The sequence below is a fragment of the Neltuma alba genome, unplaced genomic scaffold (assembly GCF_004799145.2).
Source record: "Neltuma alba isolate B1F8T4 unplaced genomic scaffold, ASM479914v2 tig00010239_pilon, whole genome shotgun sequence".
NCBI classification, from domain to species: Eukaryota; Viridiplantae; Streptophyta; class Magnoliopsida; order Fabales; family Fabaceae; genus Neltuma; species Neltuma alba.
Genome location: NW_021635169.1, coordinates 116,423 through 134,904, shown reverse-complemented (window position 1 = coordinate 134,904; position 18,482 = coordinate 116,423). Strand labels below are relative to the sequence as shown.

General features: G+C 32.6%; 2 protein-coding genes across 2 annotated transcripts; both read right to left on the bottom strand.

The window, feature by feature from the left end:
- Positions 1 to 9,721: 9,721 nt before the first annotated feature.
- LOC114755222 (uncharacterized) lies at positions 9,722 to 10,324 on the bottom strand. The gene has a single exon (XM_028944087.1). It carries the CDS (start codon positions 10,322 to 10,324, stop codon positions 9,722 to 9,724), a length of 603 nt encoding a protein of 200 aa, XP_028799920.1.
- Positions 10,325 to 10,457: 133 nt separating this feature from the next.
- On the bottom strand, positions 10,458 to 17,974 carry LOC114755221 (receptor-like protein EIX2). The gene is given in 4 exon segments (XM_028944086.1): positions 10,458 to 10,827; positions 12,062 to 12,479; positions 15,023 to 15,109; positions 15,112 to 17,974. Coding segments are annotated over 4 exon segments (3,738 nt in total).
- Between the last annotated feature and the right edge of the window lie 508 nt (positions 17,975 to 18,482).

The window sequence follows — 18,482 nt, the reverse complement described above, 5'->3', positions numbered from 1 at the left end:
AGTCTTTTAACAAATAAAGTGAAAGCCAAACTATTGATAACGAATATTTATAAAATATTTAATGTGTCACTGTCTATGTCAATTATGTCTTATTTTCTCATATAACGTGTGGAATGTCTTAAAGAAATTTTTAAGGTTAAGTAGTCTCTCCATTTCTTTATGTAAGTCTTCTTTTCAAAAAATAATTAATTTTATTTATATGCCTTTTTAAAATTTCAAGACTGAAGTTGATATGATGATATTGTCATTCTCTCAATTATAACTATAAGGCACTGATAGAATTGGCACATATAATTAAACAAAATCTTTAACAAATTGTAAAGTGAAAACTGAATTATTGGTCATATAAATATTATAAAATATTAATGAGTGATTTTCTTCATCAATTATTTTGTTCAACTTTTGACATTTTTTCTTTTCCTTTTCTTTTCCTATCTTTTATACACACTTACCAAACACTAAAATTCTAAAGCAACATTAATTAATAAAATAAAATAAAATAAGTGCATTAAAAGGGTCACGAGCATAAAAATAATGGTTATACCAACTCCCAAGTCAGTCAATGGTTTTGTGTCATAGAGTATAGAGCCAAAGAAACTTCTTGGAGAGCGATTATTCTTATAGATCTATAATTTTAGTTTCATGACAATAAAACAGGTTAATAACACATTAAATCAGTTTCATTCATGATCCAAAATAATTTAATTTCTATCTTTAAATTATTTTTGAGCAGTTTATAATGATCCAAATATTCCTAATTTTTCCTTTTTACTTAATTCCAATTTTTTCTGGGAAAAATTAGAAACAGGTCACAAATGAGGGACTTATATTTTTTTGGCCTAAAATGAGGGAGTTATAATTTTTTCACGTGTATTTTTTTTGGCCAACAGTATTTTGTCACATATTATCTTCGATTTTTTGCAGAATGATCATCCTGGTTTAGCTATTTAACTTCAAATTTGATTAACTTTCAAAGATTTTGTTAATTGTAGTCATTCAAAATTATTTGAGTAAAGTACACTCATTACCCTTCTATTTCAAAAACCTCCCATCTGTTTTGAAAATGTATATAAGCCTTTCTTAAAATTAAAATGTATGTTACACAAACTTCTTTCTTATATTTCCATCCATTCCTTTGTGTAAGTTCCCTTTATATGTCTTTTAAAAAATTTTAGGACACTAGTATTTCAAAAATTCTAACTATACTCCTATCCATTGTAATTTTAAAAGCTTAAGACAATATTAATTATCAAATAAAATAAATTTCCATATAGAAATTAAATGAAGACAGAAATTTAAGGAGGAAGTTAAAATAAATTCACTATATGGTAGGGAAAATTGTAAATAAATACCATTAAAAAAAATCAAAAATTGCAATTTAGGTTTTTGAATCTAAAAAATTGCTGCTAGGACCAGGTATTAAATATGAATTAGCAAACATAAAAGACTAAATTGCCCTCATTTTGAAAATAAAAAGTTAACTATAAGTTATGTATTAAAAATTATGAGTTATATATGAAAAAGTCTGTACTATTAAATAACGAGTACAATATTAGAAATTATAAATTAAGTAGTCTAAATAAGAAGTCTGCAATGAAAATGACAAGTTTAAACAACAAGACAATTTGATCTGCTACACAATATCTGCTCATTTATATCAAAGACTCAGTCCTAATAGCAATTTTTTGAATTCAAAAACCCAGATTACAATTTTTTATTTTTTAGAGTCTTTATTTATAATTTTTCCTATATGATAAGAAAAATCACGCCAAACTTATGTACGGAAAAACTTATGGTCAAGAAATTGAAATCAATATCATACAGGATTTAAACAAAGGCCAAAGCATTTAGTAGTTTGGGTACAGTTTTCCAAATATGCCCCCACACTGCATATCCTACTTCTGATGATATTACATATAACTTGCTGAAAGCATTCGCATTTTGCAACGCGTCAAAGACGAAAGGAAAAGGTGACTGTTGACTGACTTCAAAAATTTGACATGTTGTTTACATCAATATTTTTTCATATATTAATTGGCTAAAGAATTCAACAAATATGAGTTAAAGACATCAATTGTGCAGTAGTTAAGATCAATATTGATATAAGATACAAAAAATTTAAGTTGTATTATATCCATTATTTAGTACTTTTTATCACTATTTTAAATTGTTGAAACGAAGACTGTTTCTCTCTCTCTCTCTCTCTCTCTTTTCAAAAAGACTATCTTTTTAAGAATTAATTTTTATTTCACTTTTGATTTTATATACCAAGCAATGTTTCTGATAATTGATGACTAAATTAATGTACTTGATTAAAACAAATTAATGAATACAATGAATATTTAATTAAATCCGCTGGCTTTGTTTTTTGAAATGAATTTCCACATGATTGTGATTATAGTTTAGTCATCGAATTTATTTTAATGAATATTAACTAGATTGTTAATGAATTCATCAAATTTATTCTCTCAGTATCTTTAGACATATTTTTGAACTATTCTTTTCAAGCTCTATGGTGGTACAATTCGTGGCCTTATATGTCTTGCAAGCATTTAGCTTGCCAATTACAGAAACAACCCCCCCCCCCCCAAAAAAAAAGGTCTCTTAGTCATTGGGTATTGTTGGATTTTTCGTAGGACTATCCATTGATGGGCTAACTCTCACTAAAGATGTGTTTGGATGAAAACAAACTATAGTTTAAAGAATAACTTCTGAAAAATAGATTCTGGAGACAATAAATTTTGTGAAGAATAGATTTTGTGAAAAAATGATTCTGAGAAGTGAAAGTATTTGGATAGTTGTTATCAGAAACAATTTTTATATATACAAATTACTAAAAAAAAGCGTAAGTTAATATGATAATTATATAAAAGATAGATTTTATGATATATTTTAATTTGAAGGAATAAAATTGTTAATAATATATTTTTTACCAACATAATTAATAATACATAAGATAATGTAATTAATAAATAATTAATATGTATATATATTTATAAGATATAAGACTAAATATGTTTATAAAAAAATAATTGAGAGATGTTAAAGTCATATTATTGTTGAGATCTACTCTGACAAGCACAATCATACTCTCCAATTTGAGCAAGAAGCAGAATGGATTCACTTCTCCTGAAACTATGGTTTCAGATTATTGACCCAAAATTAATACTGTTTGGGTGACATCCCACCCAAACCATGGTTTTGCCTTCCAAACCATGGTTTTGAGGGCCACCCAAACAGACATTTAAGTCTAAACTCATACCAGATAACCCTAACCCACCTCTCACCATCTATTGTGTCAAGAAAAGCTTTTCTATTAGGAGGATATATGTGTTGAGAAAAGTATTCATATTTAATTCCCAATAGCTCTTCAAGCAAGATTGCCTTCATAAGGAGTATACTTGTACTTAGCAAAAAAAAACACTTCATACATATTTCTGCACAATTCTCTTATTTATTGACTATCACTTGGCTAGAGATATTAGCTTTGCTCCGTGATTTCTCTTTCATAGGCGTTAAGACCGTTTTTTTTGTCTCATTTTCTTAAGCATTTTAATTTTTATGTTGGTGTTCTTCCTATTTGTAACTTGTAAAACTCCTATTTACTAAATATTCCTCCTGTCCTTAATGTAAAACCTAATTAGAAAATTAATATTGGTCTCATATGTAAAACCTATTTTCACATGTTATATCAGTTTTTTTTTCCAAATTAATCCTATTGATATTTTTCCAACAATAATCAAGTAGAACAGGGAGGGAGAAAATTAAGAAAGATGCTTAGGATGCTTTAGAAATAACACGTCATATTGACTAGTTTAACTAAAATTCTTAATTTATTCAAATTAATTAATTAAATATTACATTAAGTATAAGAGAAATACTGTTCTGGTTCTATTTATAAGGCATTTTTAGTATATTTTACGCAAGCAGAAAATAAAACCCTTAAAATGCATTAACTCTTTATTAAAATATAATAACTTTACGACTTCACCTCTATTTAATATATATACCTTTTAAAAAAGATGTATAATTATTTACACTACAATAAATGGAGGACGAAATAGTATATTCATACTAAAATTTTAATGAAGTAATTTGTAAATAAAACAAAAAAAAAACCTTCTCTCTCTATCCTATAAATAGGACTAAAAGGGTACCATTTTGTCTTGATTCGTATTAGCTGACCCTTTTTTGAAAAATATTATTGAATTTTAAAACAAATATCTGTATAAATAGAGATCACAGTTTAAGAAGCATCATTAGTTTGATAGGTTGGGACTAACCCTTTTTGATTGCTCATAAGCATTCTTCCATTCAAAGCAATCTTGTTTAAGGTCGGATATCAAATGTGGGCACATCTGGAAATGGTAGTACGGGCCAACACGTGAGTTGCAGGTATTATTGCATATGTTCTTTTGGAACGAAGGCCTTGATTATATACAATGTTAGGTTGTAACTTGGTCCAGACGCTATGTTCATTAAATGCATTTTTAATTTGGTCCAGAATAGTAATGTATCATCAAGTGTTTGTTTTGTTTGATCTTTCTTTTTATTTCATTATAAACTAGTGAAAACGCACTGCTTACTTACTAAACTGTGTTTAAACATAATCAGTATGGATTTTTAATTATTCATCAATTTTAATTTCGTTGCTGTGATCTTGGCGTGAGTTTATATGTAGGCTAACGAACACTACTTTGAAAGCAAGATTTTGCAAACTATAATGGGGTCTCAATGGTTACATATTTGTCCTGCTTCGTAAAAATATGTTGAAGCCATAACATTATTTAGACTCTGGGCAGGAAGAAAAGGGTATTGTCTGAGATTGGGAGAATATGTAATTCTGGTTTTGATCGTTCATTTTGCATGGCCAAATCATTTTTTTCCCTGAACAGTTTATCATTACTTGACTGCCGCATTTAAGTTTTTGGCATGACTGTTTTGTAACTTGTGGTTCTTATGATTTAATCATTGTACGTTGCTACATGATATTTTTTGCCATTACTGTTCATTAACTCTGTTTTTAATAATCATCCGTTATAGGTCGCTGCTGAAGAAACTCAAGAGTGTGGTGGTAGATCAAATTTCTAATGAGGCAGCATTTGCGGAGCCAATCAATCTGTTTGATTCAAACGGTCAACTGCCTCTCACGCACATGTTTCTGAAGCACCTGAAGTCACTTCTGCTGCCAGCGTTGAAGTAGAGGAGCCTCTCTTTCATGAGGATGACTTATTGGAAATGAATGATCTAATTGATGCTGAAACAGAATTGCCAAAAATAGAAAATCCGTTGGAGAACTTGAAGTTTGAAGATGGATTAAGCGCACTTGACTTGTACCATGATGCAGAGATGTTTCTTTCGCTTCATCAACCTCCGGTTCTTATTGCTTTATGTGCTTTTTTATGAGTTTCTATGGGGACACTGAGACTACTTGGGAGATCCATCTCTTGACATCTGAATCCCTAGTTTTGCTACTATGTGTTATATGGGATTCCCCTGATTCAATGAACAAACGTCTATTGTCCTAACATATTTTAATAATAAAAAAAAAACAGGAATTTACCTTCTGTTTCTTTTATTTAATTTTCTTTTATTTTTATGAATATTGAACTGGAGAAGGAAGGTTTTTATGGCCTGAATGAGTGTTAAAATGAAAGAAGGGCTTGTAATTGTAAGTAGATGAATGCTGGGTGACTGCAGCATCACACGAGTCCTATTTATTTGTTTATTTAATAGTTTTTATAGCCTATGCTAATCCAATGCCGTTTGGGAGCCCTCATTTTGGCCAATGGATCATATAAATATTCACCTTCCTGTGAAACTTGTATATCTATAGTGTTATTTCTCTCTACTGTAATTTTTAATTTTACTAGCGTGTTACGGTTGTTGGTACGACGGTGACATGGTTGCTACTGTTTTATTTTATGCAGATGAGTTGCAAGTAATCGATGGATATTTGTTTGGGAAAGGAAAAAAGCAGAGTTATCATAGTTTTCCCATCAGATTTTTATCAATAAATATATGGTGTGTGTGTATATATATATATATATATTCATGAATATGCATCATATAATCAAATAATTTAATATTTTTACACAATTGGGAAAACTCATTCTAATATTTTGTACAAGGGATTGGGCTGAACTGTGTGACTAGTTAGCTATTATATAAGATGATAGTGTCTTTTTCTCGTGCTTTTTTTTTTTGGCGTGGAAAGGAATTCTTTTTAATATATTTGGGAAGGTGGGAATCGTATTTCGTTTGTTTATTCATTATTATTATTAATGCACATCCACTTTGGTTTGGGAGCAAACATTTTGTAGAATGGATTATATAAATAATTACATAATTATGAAACCTGTGCAAATGAAATAAATATATCCAACTGTAATCAAGAGAAGGAATATATTGTAGCAAATCGTTTGTATCGATTATAATTTTTAAAAATATTAAAATGAAATCCTAAATCTCTCTGTAAAAATAAGTTTTTTTGACATCTTAATGAAAACGGGATCTAAAAGACTAAAACTACAAAAAGAGGAAGAGGAAGAGGAAAAAGAAAGAAGAAAGTGAAAGAAAAATCCAGCGTTCTGTTCTCAACTTACTTTTTGGCGGAGAAATTTATTTGTTGGCGGAGAAATTTATTTGACTCATAATTACGGGCCCAATATCATATGTTCTGTTCTCAACTTATTTTGGTAGGCAGAAATTTATTTGCCCAAAAAAATAAATAAATAAAACATCCACTCCTGCTTTCAATCAGGCCGTAACTCAGTTTCAGAACAACTTGAGCCCAAACTTAATAAGTCTACTGGGCCTGGTAAGAAAGGTAATATTGGGCGCAAACTTAACATGTTTGTGGTTCTAATTTCTTCCGGTTAGACATTCTTAGACAATACTATTTTTTTTTAAATATAAGACTTAGTTAAATAATTTGAAAGGATTAAAAAAGTTATTAAATTATTTAATCACAACATATATTACATGATTTTTTTAAAATACTTCTATGTATTATTATATTATATATCAATTTATAAGTAAAGCAAATTACTATAACTAGTCCTTAGTATACAAGTTAGTTTAACATTCAATTTGGTTCTAACCATAAGACCCAAATTTACTGTCTCTCATATTTATTTATGTTTTTTAAAGTAATCCTTATAGTAGTTGCACATATTAAATATTTTATCAAATAATAATTTTAGCCAATACACATTATTAGTAAAGAAATTTTAGAAAAGACAACATCTATTTATTATAAATAATTAAATCAAATAATTTTTTATATTCTCAAATTCGTCAATTAACTCTTATATTAAAGATCAGAAATAGTATATAAATACTTTAACATAATTTAGTAATTATTTAATTTTTTAAAAAAAAATTAACTGGGCTTTTAACAACAAAGTTTTATGTCAAAAGCGTTTGATATTATTTAGTTTTAAAGGTGTAAAAGTAACCACAGACATTAAGGGTCCGTTTGGATGAGCGATTGGAAAAGCAGCTTATAGGAAAAGTAGCTTATGGAGCAGTGAAGTTGGTAAAAGCTAAATTGGATAAGCTGAATTGTGTTTGGATTGGAGTTCAGAAAAGCTAATTTGCAGAAGTGAGATTGGTAAAAAGGTGTTTGGATTATAGTTGAGTAAAAGTGAGTTTGGTTATAAAATGACTAAAATGGGTATAAGTGTTAATAAATAATGAAATATGATAAAAAAATGATTTGACATAATACAATGAAATTAAAATAATTTATTATGAAGAAGTCAAATTAATGAGTGAATTAAATTTTAAAATTTCAAAAAAATATAACAAATATTTTAAATATAATGTGAAACATGAAAAAAAATGAATTGATATAATACAGTGAATTATTGTTAATTTGATATGAAGAAGTGAAATTGATCGAGGGAATTAAATTTGAAAACATAAGAGAAATGGAAAAAAATTGCAAATATAAAACGAAACATAATTTGAATGGGTAAACATGTTTTTAACTCCAATTTACAGTATTGCAATAAAGTGAAACTAAATAATATTACATAACTAATCAATAGATAAGCTATGGATAATTTGGTCTCTGATTGCATCACGGACGCGATTCATATGCGATGAAGACTGTGATGTAACATTTGAAGATGATGGTTGACTAGCTTCAGCCTGATCATGTTCGCCCACATTATTACCATTTTCAGCTTGTTCAAAAAACAAGTCGGAGCTCGAATGTCTCCTTATAAGGTTATGAATGGCCATTGTTGCACAAACCAGATACACTTGTGTTTGGAAGTCGTAACTGCGCATATTTCGGAGGACTTGAAATCTATTCTTCCAAACACCGAATGTTCTTTCTATTGTGCACCTTAAACTGGAATGATAATAATTAAAGGCTTCGTTGCTATTTCGGAATCCTACTTGTCGTCGGAAGTCTGGAAGGTGGTAGCGCTCAGATCTGTATGGACCTAGATATCCATTTGGTGTTGGATATCCCGCATCAACCAAGTAATATTTCCCTAATGATTCATGAAACAATTTGAGAGATTGTGAAATGAATAAAAATATGAAATAATTAAAAAAACATGCATGATTGGAACACATAAACATATACCTGGAGGTGGATGAGGGAAATTAAGAGATGAATTTGTAATAGCACTATCAAATATACGAGCATCATGTGCAGATCCCTCCCATCCTGCCAAGACAAAAGTGAAACACATATCCCAGTCACATACAGCCATGACATTTTGTGATGGATATCCCTTTCTGCCAATAAATTTGTCTCGTTTTGCAGCGGGGACAACACACTGTATATGAGTGCCATCAATTGCTCCGATTGCGTCCTTAAAAAATGGGTAGTAACGTGGATCGTTCTCAATTTTTCTATGAGTTCCACGAAATGTTGGATCTATGGGTCGAATAAGTTCACTCGATAGGCTAAGACAAGCTTGCAGTACATTATGAAAGTGCCTACTTACAGTTTCCCCTGATCGTTGAAATCGTTCCTGGATCATCCTATTGCATTGTCCATGTGCAACCGTGTTTAAAAACATCGCAACCATTTCTTCAATTCCTACGTACTTAGACTTTTGTAAACCATGTTCCACCAATTTAGTACATAAGAGGTGGAAAACATCTTTATCCATTCTAAACATTTCATGACATCGATCATCATGCCCATTCATAATGCCTTGTACCCATAAATTTCCTGTCTGCTCACTAGTTCTGCACGGTTGTTTAAACATGTACATTTCACAATAATGACCAACCAATGCACCTACTGCTTCATATTGTGTTAATTCCTCATTAATTATGGTTGAATGGTCATCTTCATTTGGCTGTGAATCGTTATTCCAATTCCATAAAGTATCTTCATTCCATGGTGAATCATCGTTCCAATTAGCCATTTCTGGAATTAACCCTGTAATTATGGTGAAAACAAAATGTAAGCATTATAAGGATTACACTAAACAAAGTGTAAATAATTTTCATACTGCAAACAGAAAAACCAAACGCATAGATGACAAGTAGAAATTAGCGTAAATATATTACATAATGATTAATAAAGTTCCTACAACATGCCATATCAGTTTAGGTTAAAACATAATGATTAATAAAGTTCCTACAACATGCCACATCAGTTTAGGTTAAAACAGCAGGTAGTTCAGGTTAACAAGTGCAATAACAATAGTTAAACAGCTAAGTCCTAAACTAAATCCTATTCTGCAGGTCACTTCCATGTGTCTGGGTCTTGTGCTGCCGGTATCAACCACCTCAACAACTTGCTTCTATCATGCATAAACCCCAAATAGGCTCGCCTAGCCCACCTCAACTGCGTAAGCATCTTGGCACATGCATAATATAGTTGATTGTCATCATTAAGCTCCTCAACGGTAGTCAGGTGTGCCAAAACCTTATCAACTACTTGGGGATCTTCAACCAATGCTGCTGCTCGCTTGTCAGAAGCAGCTGCTATGACACTCAGGCTATCAGAAATTAATGTAGATGCAGCAACTTTCTTCTTCCTCTTTGCATCTGATGTCTCACCCCTCTTTCTCTTTCCATAGCTTCCTGAGCCACTTGGTCCAGTACTTGCGGGGGTGTTTATGTTGCAAGCAGCGAAGTCATTTGTGAACCCTGCACTGGCTGTTGGGTCCACACCAAAGTTTTCATCCTCACTATCCCCTGACCCTTCTTGTTGGTCTAGCCCGACTCTATAAACATCCTCCTCCTCTTCTATGTCAGGCTGTGGAGCAAACGCTGGCTGAGGCTGTGAAGCTGATGGTGCGTACGCATACTCTCCCGAAGCCACAACATCTCTGAATATTTTCATCAATCTGATGCAAACATCAACCCCTGATGTCTAAATTTCTTGAAATTAGGGTCCACCTACATGAACATAATTAGGCATAATTAAGCGATGTTCCTTCTGATATTCAAAATTAAAACTCAACTAACACAAATAGTTACCAGTATTTTTGTTGCCACCACTCATCAGAGGCCAACACCCTATTTGTGGCTGCATCATAACCAATGCCAGTCTCCCCAGACATCAGTTTTTCCCACAACTTCCAATCTTTTCTCAATACATCAAATCTGTTCTTCAGTTGCCTTCTGTCATACATTTTCCCGCTCCTTTCCCGAAAATTCTTTTCAATTTTCGCCCAACCAGGTCTTGTAAACGATGTTCCTTGTCTTTCTTTGTGCACTATTTGCTCGGCACAAACATCGATTAGAATTTTTGTCGTGTAATGATCCCATGTCGCTTTTCCCCTGTCATTATCCATTTCTCTACGTCCTTTGATCGACATAAAAGTAACTGAATCAACCAAAGTCCTAAATATGTAATAATAAAAACTGTATTATATAACACATATGTTGTAACCAAACAAACATATATCACCAAGTAACACATTTTAATTGCATAAGCTGTTTAGTTTTCTTATTCGATATTTTTTAACATTATAAATATATAATCACAATGTCAATGTCCACTATTTTCCGGTGGTAATTGATTGTGAACATTTTAAAATTAAATTTTCAATATATCATATAAATTGAACCTAAACTACATTACATTGATTAATTTTTATCCTAATTTAACTATGTAGGAGTAAAATAAAAACCAAATTAAGAATGATGAACAAGATTATTTACAAAAATATGTTATATTTATCATAATTAACTAATTTACCTAACTTTTTTAATATAATTAAATTAGTTAAATAAATATCATATTAGAGAGAAGTAAGAGAATATAACAGGAGAAAGAACAACATTAAATTTATTTTGATTGAGACTTCCCCAAATTAATTCCAAATGATTTTTAAGTAATTATCCACATAGTCCTTAATTTCTTTGTATAGTACAAATTAATGTCTTATTACTTTGCTCTATCAACTCCGTTAATTAGCTTTATCAAATGAACCATTCTGACACACATATATACACATATATACACCATGTTACCACCTCATTCTCTTCTACCTTACCCTCATAGAGATCAAATCCTATAACCATAAAAATCAAGAGACCGAAGCTAAGGACATGCAAAACAACAACCATTGTAATTCTGAAAATTACAATTCCAGAGGTCCATATCTCGCCATTAACAACGTATATACGCAACAATTTCTTGAATCCTATAACCATAAAAATCAAGAGAATCCTATACGCCGTTTCCTTGAACCATTAATCGTTGTTTCAGCCTTGGAAAACAGAGGAAGAAAATCGATATGCAAGTAGAAATTTTATGCTACATTCGGTCCCTGTTTCGGTGTCACAACCAGTCGGTCCTCAACATGCAACAATCATTAACAAATCCGAACTAACACACGATAGGAAATTCTTGAACCATTAATCGTTGTTTCAGCCTTGGAAAACAGAGGAAGAAAATTGATATGCAAGTAGAAATTTTATGCTACATTCGGTCCCTGTTTCGGTGTCACAACCAGTCGGTCCTCAACATGCAGCAATCATTAACAAATCCGAATTCAAGCACGATAGGAAATTCAAGGACGACAGGAAATTCAGGGAGGACAACAAATTCAAGGACGACCGGGGATCAAACCGGAAAAGCGACATATAACCGGCCAACCTGCAGTAGATCCAAGCTGCCAGAGGTAGATCCAACGGTATATTGCACTGGGAAGCCAAGATCTCCACGCACGGCTCAAACGCAGAGGCAGACGCCGGCGATGTCGGTTGCAGACGGTAAGAGCAACTCCGACTTGTGATGAACGAACGGCATCCACCAAGCCACGGACACCTCACCCCAACAGCTGACCTCGCGATGATGACCGGACGGAGCTCACGGTCACCAGCGACGAGCTTCTCAGACGCGACCACCGACGGACTTTCTCGAGCCGAGCAGAGACGGAGTAAGCTGGGAGCTCGGGTTAAAAGGAAAAGAGAGTCACGAGGGTTAGGGAATAAAAGAAGGCAGATGTGAAGAGAAAAATAAAAGGTGTTGTCAGAACGGTCATAAGCTGAATTCCCAGGGGCCAGAAGCTGCTAGGCACGAGCTTATGCCAATCGTGCGTTCAGGGGGTTTAAAAAATGATAAGCCCAATTGCCATATTGCTCTGCCAAACGGGCCAAATTTTCCACCGAGCTTATAAGTGATTATAAGCCACGTTTGGGCCAGCAAACGCTGACCCAAATAGGCACTAAAATGTATAGAATTTGGTCACTGCCGTTAATAAGTCCAAGCGTCTGTTTCTTTTTTGTTGTGGGCCCCACTATTTTCCATTTGGCATATGCTGCTCGAACTAAATTTAGACACGTGGCACTCCTTTTGACCTTTCCCTGTACCTCTCCTCTCTCATTAGTTCCCAATTCAATGACCTCCACCTCTCCACGTGCTTTCTCACCATGTCTCACTAGATTTATTTTCTTTCGTTTTTTCCCTCTTGGGCTGACTGGGTCTTCTTCCATTTCAAAGACCTCCATTTCTTGATCTTTTTTGCTTATTGATCTAGCAAAGGAAAGTAATAGGTAAGAGGAAGAACTTCTTAACCATGAGGAGTGATTAATCCCAAGACAAAGCCCTCCAATTGATCACCTTCGATTCCCAGGATATGAGTAACACCACTTCAAAGCCCACCCACCATGCCATCAAACTCGATGGCTTCAACTTCAGCACCTCTTTCCTTCAATGGCTTGCTTCTACCTCCACTATGTACGAGCCTTCAGATTCTTCTTACTCCTTTTATTTTGGTGACAGATTCTTCTCACTCCTTTTCTACTGCGTTCTGTTTCTTACACAATATACTCAAGTTTTCTTCTTTGGCTCTTACAATTAGTTTAGTGTGGAATTTTCTATACTTCAGTCAAAATCTGTTGAATCATTTGAGGCTTTTATAGTTTTGATTTTAACATGGGCATAATGGTGATGGATTTGCCAAGGTGGAAAGAGGGAAATCAGACGGGAGAGGACTGACAATTGGATGGAGTTACAGAGGAAGAGGAGGATTTATGAACTGGTTCTCTTCCTCCTTTCTTGTTGGTTTTCACAATGTTGAAGCTATTTAGATGGAATCACTAATTTGAAGGGTTTGATTTTGAGTTGGTAAGAGATTTTGTGGGTTGACGAAGAGATGTTTGAAGGACAGAGAAGTGGACGATGAGCTGGGTTATTTGTAGGTTGAAGCTTGGATAGTTTTTTCATTTACACGGTTGCCATGTATTATGATCACATCAAGCTTCACTCTCTGCCACGTCACCATTTCAAGTCAAACATTTTTCTCTCTCCAACTTTGTAACAATCAACGCGATTAAATTTAACAGTTGTGATAAAATTGCTTCGCATTTTAAAGTTTGTATCTACTTTTGCACCTTTCAAAATTAGATTATGTCAAATGCTCTTAGTGTAAAATTTTATTATTAAAATTGCACCTTAACCCATTTATAATTCATTGTCCAAAGTAGTCCTATTGATTATATATGTTAAGAGGATTTTCATCTAAGGGTAATGATAGTCTAAAAGGGTATTATAAGAAAATAGCTCATATTTATTACAAATAATTAATTTAATTGATTTTTTAATCTATTCAAATTAGTTAAGTAATTCTTATATAAAGGACATAAGGTCGCATATAATATAAATTTTAATATAAATGTATAATCATTTTATTTTTTATATTTTTAAAGTCTGTGTTCTAAAATTTAAATTCCATGCAATTACACAACTTTGTACTCGGAACCTGAACCTAATTTCTCACTGTTTTATTCATACAGATTAATTACCAATAAGTACTTATTTTTTATTTATTAAATTAGTATACAAACTAAAACTAATACTTGAATTATTTTTCATATTTTATGACATAGACATGTTGATTAAAAAACTTGCACATAACCATGATAATGATTAAGAAAAAGGGAAAATGGGTATAATAAAGATTAAGAGAAAACATCAACAGATCATGGATATTTGTTTTATTTAAAAGAAGTTTGATAAAAATATAAAATAAATCAAAGCCAGAATTTCAAGGATTAGGTCCTCTGATGTAATATATTATTTCTATTTCAAGTGACTATGTCTTCTATTGTAATATAAATTGGGATTTAATTTATCTTATAAGCCTCCATGATTTAATGTTGAAGTTTTAAACAACTCAGAACATGTACAGTATTTTTTCATTGTTAATTGGCCGTTAATTCATAACTATGCACAATAAAACAAAGCAATGTTTAGTAGCTATGTAATTTTTTTGAGCTTTGATGAGCCAATATATAGGCCTGATGTATTTGAATTGTTATATATAGTTCAATTTAATAATCATGTAATGAAATTAGATGGCATTAATAAAAATACCATCTTATAAACAAACAAAAAAATTTAAAAGGATTGAATATTAATTAGAGATTTAATTTTTTGGTTCATGGTGAAATCATGAAGACATGCGCTATATATCAAAATAACCCTTTTATTAATATTATTGTCATTGTTGTCGTGCACATACTGAAACATTACATTATACTAATAACAAGAGAAGAAAAGAAGAAGAAAAAGACAGAACAAAGATACACATGGCTACAAAGATTAGCCATGGACATGGTTTGTGAGCAGCCTCTTTAACTTTGCTATTTTTATTGAAGCAAACACATATATCTCATCTGCTACATCTTCCACTCTTCGGAAACAAGCATATCTCCAACTCTTCTTCAACACTAATGTCCCAATAGCACCCCAAAAGCCAACAGCAAACCCAATTGCTACCACAAAATAAAACCACACTTTTTCTGGATCATTTTCATCTTCACATTCTCCAACTTCAAGAACTTGATGAGCATTATCAACTTGACACTTATTTGGTAGCGGGATTCCGCAAAGATAAGGGTTGCCAGCATAAATGGATGGATCATTCAACGTCAAGAATTGATTTTCAGTCAAAATTGGCCCTGAAAGGTTATTGTATGACACGTTCAAATAGCTCAATGTAGTTACCTTAGACATGCTCTTTGGAATTGTGCCAGAAATTTGGTTGCAAGAGATATCAAAGGATTCAAGGGATTTCATATCCCCAATAATCTCCGGAATCTCTCCTTTCAAATGATTGTGTGAAAGGTTCAAGCTTATTAATTTGACAAGGGAGAATAACCCAAGAGGAATTAATCCAACCAAATTGTTATTTGACAAATCAAAGTTAATCTCAAGCTGCAAGATTCTTGTAATGTCAAACTCTCTTCCTTTTATAACTTGTTTTACATGTTGATCAGGCCATTGACTTAATCCCAATCTGGCTGAATTCCATATATGTTTATTAGGCCATTGACTTTCTACGCCAAATTCCAATCTGGTTGAATTCCATATATGTGTGTTATTTACTGCCATTCTTGTAAGATTGCCAATGCAATTGGGTATTGAGCCACTTATGTTGTTATTTGCAAGGTCCAAAATCTGCAATGATTGGAGTTGGCATAGATGTAAAGAAATGTTACCATCCAACATATTATCTCGCAACCTCAGAATGTTCAGTGTAGGAAAAGTGTTGCTAGTCCATGGTGGTATACTTCCAGAAATGTTATTCTCACCCAAATCTAAAATTCTCAATTCTGTCAAATTTTCCAAATTCAATGGAAGCTTCCCTTCAAGATAGTTATTGTTCAAATGCAACCAGAACAATGAAGAAAGCTTGCCGATTGAGATAGGGAAGGCACCCGATAATTTGTTGAATGAAAAATTTATTTCCGTCAATTTACTTGTATCTCTCCAACAATTTGGAATTTCACCAGATAAATTGTTACGAGAAAGATCAATACTTCGTAGATTTACAAGGTGACAAAAGCTTTGAGGGATGTTGCTAGTAAAAGAGTTATTTGAGAGATCAAGAAATTCTAGATTTACAAGTTGACCAAAACTTTGAGGAATGTTGCTCGTGAGAGAATTATTTGAAAGATCGAGGACATATAGATTTGAAAGTTGACCAAGACTTTGAGGAATGTTGCTCGTGAGAGAATTATTTGAAAGATCGAGGGCAAGTAGATTTGAAAGTCGACCAAGACTTTGAGGAATGTTGCTCGTGAGAGAATTACTTGAAAGATCAAGGTGATCTAGATTTGAAAGTTGACCAAGACTTTGAGGAATGTTGCCCATGAGAGAATTACTTGAAAGATCAAGGTGATCTAGATTTGAAAGTTGACCAAGACTTTGAGGAATGAGGCCACTTAAAGAATTATTTGATAGATAAAGACTTCCTAGATTTACAAGTTGGCCAAGATTTTGAGGAATGAAGCCACTTAAAGAATTATTTGATAGATAAAGACTTCCTAGATTTACAAGTTGGCCAAGATTTTGAGGAATGAAGCCACTTAATAAATTACTTGATAGATCAAGGCTTCCTAGATTTACTAGTTGACCAAAACTGGGAGGAATATTGCCATAAAAATAATTATTTGAAAGATCAAGGCCTATTAGCTTTTCAAGATGCCCTATCCAAGTTGGCAAATGGCCATTGAGTCCATTCCCACTCAAGTACAGTTCCTCTATATCATGTTTGATGCATCCAGATAAATCAGAGTCACCAAATGCTTGTCCTTGAAGATTGCTCTCATAAAAATCTAATCTTTTTAAATGACAAATGTTTTTTAAGATTTGTGAGACAGAATTTTCTAGTGTGGTCGGGACTTGATTCAAGGAGATATCTAGATAGTGAAGGCTCCTTAACTCTCCCAACCAAGATGGAATTGAACTAAAATTGTTTAGAGAAAGGTCAAGGTATTCAACAAAAGTCCAATTTTGAAACATATCAAGGATTCGACCATCAATTTCATTCTGAGCCAGATTCAAGACCTGAACTCTAGTATTATTTGTGAAATTGAATGGGGGAAGAGGAGCAGACAAGTTGCCAAGTCCACATCCTTTTAATTGGAGTTGTGATAAAGAAGGAAGCATATGAAGTACCTGGAACAAGTTGTGAGCTTCTCCAAGGTAGACTTCACTAAGATTGAGGTGTTGCAAAGACTGAAGTTTAGGGATCCAACTCATGTCTTTGATAAGCAGACCATTCCAACTGAGATCAAGAAATTGCAACGCTGTGAGGTTTCTACCAAGATTGGTAGGAATCTTCCCTGTGAAATTAGACTCAGAGATAGAAAGATATCTCAGCCTCCCCATAGAACCAAGAAAGGCAGGAATCGAGATGGCATTGAAGTTGTTTAAGCTCAAATCCAAATAAATCAAATGCTGCAACTCCAACAAAGATGGATCAACACCAATAGCTTGCAGGGAATAGTAACTGAGATCAAGTTTGAGAATATGACCAGTAACATTGTGACAAGCGATGCCATCCCATTGGCAACAGTTGGTTTTGGGATTCCAGGAGGAAAGGTTTTTATATGGATCATCATAAATAGATGCTTTGAACTTGAGAAGAGCTTGCTTCTCTGATTCAATGCATCTTCCACACAAACCTAATTGGGCAATTCCCAACAACAACAAGAAAAGCAACACAAATCCTAACATGGTGTGTCTTCCCATATCGATGAGAAAAGCTTCGGCAAAGTGAATTTTCTATATGGTGAATTTCTATGGAGAAGTGGAGTGTGCGGTTTGTTCAATACATACAACTCATATTTATAGATGACTTTTTTTTAACCAAAAAATGTGATAAAAGATAATCATGAGTTGTATACTTTTAAAACAAACAACTATTCACTTGTGGTTTTCTTCAACCTTTATGTTCAAATTATATATTAAAAGAATTTAAAAGATGAAAAATACATGGTTAGCATCAAAGTACCCTGAGCACTAACAACAAAATAAAAGCAATTTACTTTCAAATTGCAATGATGCGTCAATATGGTTGTTACACATTCATGTTAGATATTGAAATTGTTAAATGTAGACTCATTTAAGTATGAAATTAAATTTTAAACTATTCAATTGTCTAGTCTATACATACTTTTTTTTAAAAAAAAAAAAAAAGACTACATCTTTGGTCTTTCTATTTAATTATAATATTATACAAAATTTAAAACAAAACAAA

What these genes read in the sequence shown, in the direction of transcription:
- LOC114755222 (XM_028944087.1), bottom strand. Translation starts at nt 10,324, where the DNA reads ATGAAAATATTCAGAGATGTTGTGGCTTCGGGAGAGTATGCGTACGCA.